This window comes from Caloenas nicobarica, chromosome 2 (genome assembly GCF_036013445.1).
Source record: "Caloenas nicobarica isolate bCalNic1 chromosome 2, bCalNic1.hap1, whole genome shotgun sequence".
Lineage (NCBI taxonomy): Eukaryota > Metazoa > Chordata > Aves > Columbiformes > Columbidae > Caloenas > Caloenas nicobarica.
The window spans coordinates 28,073,236-28,079,235 of record NC_088246.1 but is presented as its reverse complement, the minus strand read 5'-3'; the positions used below and the strand labels follow the sequence as shown (position 1 = coordinate 28,079,235).

Genomic DNA, 6,000 nt, shown 5'->3' with positions numbered 1-6,000 from the left:
TTTTTTGGTAAAACAGTCTAGAAAGACTATAGCATGGCAGGCTGCAGGTTGAATACAAATATCTGCTGTGAGATGTTGAAAGGATTATGTGATCCATCATCACCCTCCCATTATTTATATTAATGTACAGGGGCTTTAGGATTAGGGATTGTTGTGCAATCTAACACATGTTCACCAAAAAAGATTATGGGGCACAATACTGACTTAATTCCTGATTCGGATCACCAAGATGATGGTGCCATCATATTCTTACCACTTGCACTTTATTTAGTTTTTATGTTTTCACTACAGCCAATGTTAGCCACTACAGAAAATACGTTCAGTGAAAACTGCCTTACATGCCACCTCCCTTCAGTCCAATGTAACTCTACTACGTATTTTTCTTCCTGTAAAACCAGAAGAAATAGCGAACACATGAGAGCTCTGCCATTTCATAGCAGGTAGATAGCTGTAAAACCTAATAATTTTTAATGGTCTCAAAGTAATTGCAAGTAGAATAGCCATGCTTAGTCAAGATCTGTAGCACTCACCAGAAAAGCTCTCCATTAATATGTTTCAGAAAATAAAGTTTAAAATGTTATTTTTCAGGAGTTCTCTTGAATGCTTAAAACCATTTATACATGGAGGAAAAAAAATCTGCACACAGAGTTTCTTACTAGGGACTGCATCTACAGAGGTCAAAATAGCGCTTGGGATCTTACTGCTTTTTAGATCATTCAGCTGGCCCAGCAGCATGTGCAGGAGAATTAAAACAGTCTTATTAGCATCATACATGGCAAAGAGAAACATCACATACCTGTACATAGAACTTAAAACGTGTGCTCCAGAACTAAAGAAACAGTGAGATGCCATGCCTAGATCAAATTTACTTCCTACACTCCTGGCATCTGAATTGACGAAAATCTCAGTTTCCTTCTATGGGCTGTAACACTTCCAAGTTACCTGTCAACACAACGGGAACAAGGCAGTGACTTTTCTCCCCTTCCAGTAAGCATGAATACTTAAATTTCTTCTTTTGGATGGACCTGATTCAGACAGAAGGACAGCTAAGAAAGTGTTTATGAGAAGAGATACCTTGTGCGGAATGAAGCCCAGATTTCTGTTCAGGAAACAGTCCCACCTCTACAAAAGATGTTGAAAAGAAAGAGGTAGTTCTCTAGGAGACTCAAAACACATACATTTCTAACTGGTAAAAAAAGAACATGGTCTCAATGGAGGATACAGGGAGATCAATAATTTTCCTTAGTTTAAGGAATTTGACATATTTATGGGAAGAAATCAGGCCTAACATACCTGTTTCTAACTTTGTGAGCTCCTTACAGAATGCCAAGCTTAACACTGATGAAGAGCGGCAGCATGGCAGATGGGCTGAACGAACCCAACTTGGCTTATTAAACTTTCTTCTTCCTCCGGCACTGAGCAGGAGCCTACCTTTGGATTTTAAGGAGGATTTTCTGCCTCTGTTGCTGTAACAGACACTCTCCAGGTTCTCCAGGAAATCTGGTTAATCTGGAATTGCCCTGTCATCAGTGGAAGAGTTGCAGTTACCTAAGATGGGAAGGACTTACTTCTGTGAGTTGCATTTCTGGTTCCTCTCCATACTCACTAGGCTGAGGAGAGAAAACCCAAAGTAAGATGAATTGTCATGTCACAGCACAAGGGTGGTGGTGGGGAGCAGAGGAGAGCAGTTTCTCTAGTGCAAGTTTTCTGCTGTTGTTCAGAGCAACCCACTCATCTTGCCCAGGAGGCCGCTTTCATGCTTTTGTGAACGTAACAGGTTCTCCAGCTAAAAATGTAATAAACTCTGTGCTATTTTGAGATACTGTAATCACCGCGGTGAATATGCTCTTTGCCTTTTTCCTTTATTTGCTGTAGAGTCGAAACCTCCCAGATGTGACCACACAAGTGTGTATTTGCCAGCTGAAGTATCAGGGTTTGGATCATACTTTACAGAAAACATCAGAGACTGGATCTGCAACCACCTCCTTGACTGACCTGCTGGACACGGCATTGCCTGGTTCCACTTCTGAATCTGCCACCAGGGAGTTGTCTGTAGGGACCAGCTCCCGGTCAGCCTTCTGCTGGGCTGCTCTGGAAGCAATTATTCTTTGATTTACCTCTGACCATGTGGGCTTCGCTCCCCTTTCTCTACGTTTCAAATTAGACTTTTTTCAGAGCCTGTATTTAGCACTTTTCCAGAGGAAATCAGAAGTGTCTTGTTATGTTTGATTTATTAGAAAGTTCCATAAGCTATCACACAACGCTGAGTACAGCTCTCGCAAGGAAAATGTAGAGAACTGCAAACGAAACTCAAAATCTCCCATGAACCAAAGTCACTCCAAATAAACTATTTATTAAAGGAGTGCAGGCATAGGAGTGATAGGTCCACAAATGGCAGCGACAAAGCTCCCATTTACAGCATGTCACTGGCACAGGATCACACCTGAGCCTTTCAATATTAGTTCTGGAGTTGACAACCTGTTGTAATTCTGACATTAATGACATCGGCTATGAAATATCTTTCAGTTCTGTCTAAACAATTTACATACATATGCATAACACAAAGCAAAGAGTTCTGTTCAGGTTCTTGTTTTTATATACAGAAAGGCCAGCCAGGGAAGTTTACCATTTTGATACCAATATTGATTATATTTTAATAGTATTAATTTTTTTTTAAATTAACCAAACTCCTTTATCGGTGGTCACATGTTTGAATGACAAGCTATAGAAACATCCAGCATCTGTTGACAGTGGCAGACACAAATATATTTACATATATTCTATGCAATAATCACTTAGTGTATGATGTTAAACATACCTCACACAAGCACTTCGCATTTTATATGAACTTAGACTCTTTGAAATCTTTCCTTTTCTGAAGATTTTGTGCTATCTTCATGTTATTAGTAGGCAAACAGTAAAATCTATAAATCTTACTAATTTATAACAGTTTATTTTTTTCTTATCGCAGTGGGAAGATATTCACCTTTGCTGTCTGGATACCATTAGGCTTCAATCCACATTTTATGGACGATGTCAAGCAAGGGACAAGCTGGAGCCCCAGCCCTGGCTGAAGGGAGGCAGTCAGAAGACACATTCCCAGTACCTTGCTTGTTACTAACACTCTTGCTACGTGTAAATTTTACCCTTTACGGAACACGATTAAGGATGATGGCCACATTTCTCATCCTGGTTGAATACAACCTCCTCCCTACTCTCCTCTGCCTCTTCTTTTCTTCTGAAAGGATCCCTGTGAGTGTAACAGAGTGCAATTCTGACAAGATGTAATTATTTTAGATAGATTATGTAACTTTAAGCAAAAAATGAATACAAAAAATTACACGCCAAGTCAGCTAGCAAAAAAAGAACGAGTCCTGTGAGTTTGTTTGGCCTTCAACAGCATTTTGCAGTTCTGCTTCTAGACCTGCTGAGCCGCAGAAACATTTCAGATTCAAAATGGACAACTTGAATGGAAACATGCTGTTTGCAGAACGATTAATTCTTTAACAATTAAATAGAAAAGAGTCATGAAAATTAAATCTAGTTCTTCAGGTATGTGTTAACTAGAAAACTCAGCACACAATTCTAAACAATTTGGTAACATTAACTCTTCCTTCTAAGGGCTCATAGTCCTTCCCAGCCACACTATCCTCAGAGCAGTGTCATGGATGCCACCTAAACCACCAAGAGTCACAAACATGGCATATGGAACACATCAGACACAAGTCTGATATATTTGATTAGAAGGACCTTGATTTTTAAATGACACTGAAAAGATTTCCAGATTGAATTCCCAAGTTCGAGCTCCTATGAACTCTCAATGTTCACAGCGATAGTAAACAACATAGGTAAAGACAAGCAATAACTCTCACACATAATAAAATAACTCACTGTTATTCAGCATTTTTATTGGACTGCAGCACAGATACTTTCTCTGAAACAATAACTTCAAAACATTTATGAACATAGCTGTCAAAAATACTAAATACATACATTTAAAAATATCTAAAATATTAATATTTAACAATGTAAGACGTATTCACAAAACAATTTATCCACCATTTATTTATCTGAAATACTGTAAGACGATGCACATCTGAAAATACATGTATTTTAAGCTATCACAGAGCATAGAAAATATATGAAAATATACACTAACATTTGGCACGATATAAATATTCTACCCCAAGACAGAAAACAAGTGTAGTCTTTTGTGTGACACAGATCATCATTCATCACAAATCATGATGTTACATCAGAGAGCTGTTGCTCATGCAACAGCAGCTCTGGTTTTACTCGGGAAAAACACGCTCAAAGCTTGTGCTCTGTGAGAATGCATGTTTAGCTACTTAGCCATTTAATTTAGCTGGATAAGAAACAATGTAATGTTTTCCTGTTGTTAAACATTGCCATCTGTATCTCTGGCACACAAATTAAAAAAAGAAGGGTGTGACCATTAAAAGTACGTGTCCTGAGATTTCCTTCTTCAGGGGGCAAAGAGGTTAAAATGGAAAAGCTGATCTGTGTATAAATCAGGAACACATGTGGTAATGAGAACAAACAGCAGCCAACAGGCAGGACTTCTCCAGGCACAAAATGAATGAGATGGACAAAAATACCATCTACTGGAAAGGGAGTAGAGCGGCTGAGCTTCACTTTGAAATTGGTAAGTTTAACCAATTCTATTAAGTCTTCATAATTATTTTAAGTCTTCATAATTAACTCTGAGTTTTAAAACTTGGTTTAATTGAAAAGCTGTCTGACCAGTAGTGCAAAGCACTGTTGCTTTAGCGTTAATACTGGTTTCTATCTGCAGAAAATCAGAGGTGATCTTAAGGAAATATAACAGGATTTATGTGTTTAGCATCTGAGTGAAAAAACAATGCAGACCTGTGTAGATTTCATCTTGAAGTTATGAAATGTTTGTGTCTGCAGCCTACCTACTGGAAGTAGATACCAACAGCCCGTCTCCTACTCAGGCTGGAACAGCTTTGCTTGATTTCTTTGGAGATAAACAGAATATTTAACGGAGTGAGTCAGAGTTCACTTAAAGCTACGAAATATAACACAGTTGTGAATAATAATCCTTTTGATGCAATGCATCTGACACACCAGTGGCAGGCCCCCAAAATATTAAGTTGATTAAAATAAGTCTTTATCTTCACCTTAAGACTTGTTCCTTGACACAGACAGAAAAAATAAAGAAAACATTATGGATCACAAAGCACAGAATTTTCAAGCGTAAAGTCATACCAAAATCTTGATAAATTATCATTGATGTCATAGGCGAGCAATCGGTCAGGAACGTCATTACGGGTGCCCTGTACTGCTAACACATGTGGTGCCAGGGCAAAGGGGACGTCACTCAGAAGATCTGACATGAAAGGGCTGCTTTCCAGATTTTGGCTCCTTTCATTTCCCACCTCTGCACTTGATACAGTCAACGGCGATCGGTGCCCTGTATTTATCTAAAGAGAAAAGAACAACAGAAATTTAGACACTACAAATCGGGCAGCTAAAGCTTTGTACTCATAACCATCGTGACCCACTAATAAGTGAAAGCAAATATTAAAATAATAAACAAAATCGGTTTTAGAGTTTGGTTCAGATCTAAAATAGCAATTCTTAGTACATGTCGATATAATTCTTTGGGTCAGGTTTACTTGAATTAAGGCTAAAGCAACAATAGATTGTTTTGAATGATTAATGGGATTTTTCCACCTAATGCTACTCTACATTTATGAAATCCATAACGCTGATGGGACTTTTTGCCATTATGTCTATTCTTGTTCATGGGAAATTACTTCACATAATTTTCATAAACTGATGAAGCTCCATTTTTTGTTCCCCTGGTACCTTTTCAGAAGTCGTCCAAAAGCATGACTTTGGTGATTAAAAAACAGTCCTTTCCCAGTTATTTCTAAGTATTACTGATATTGTTTTCCAATTTGAAATGGAATTGCACCACTGGCTGGTGAGGTCTATTATATATGGCAATAT

The 6,000-nt window shown here is 38.2% G+C and overlaps 1 protein-coding gene across 1 annotated transcript in view; it reads right to left on the bottom strand.

Annotated features, from left to right (window-relative positions):
- Positions 1-4,039: 4,039 nt before the first annotated feature.
- The window catches only part of UMAD1 (UBAP1-MVB12-associated (UMA) domain containing 1), an 81,335-nt gene continuing 79,374 nt past the window's right edge, over positions 4,040-6,000 (bottom strand). The window contains exon 4 of the mRNA XM_065629349.1: positions 4,040-5,468. Coding sequence (XP_065485421.1) covers positions 5,211-5,468 — 258 coding nt within the window. The 3' untranslated portion in view covers positions 4,040-5,210. The remainder of the gene's footprint in view (positions 5,469-6,000) is intronic.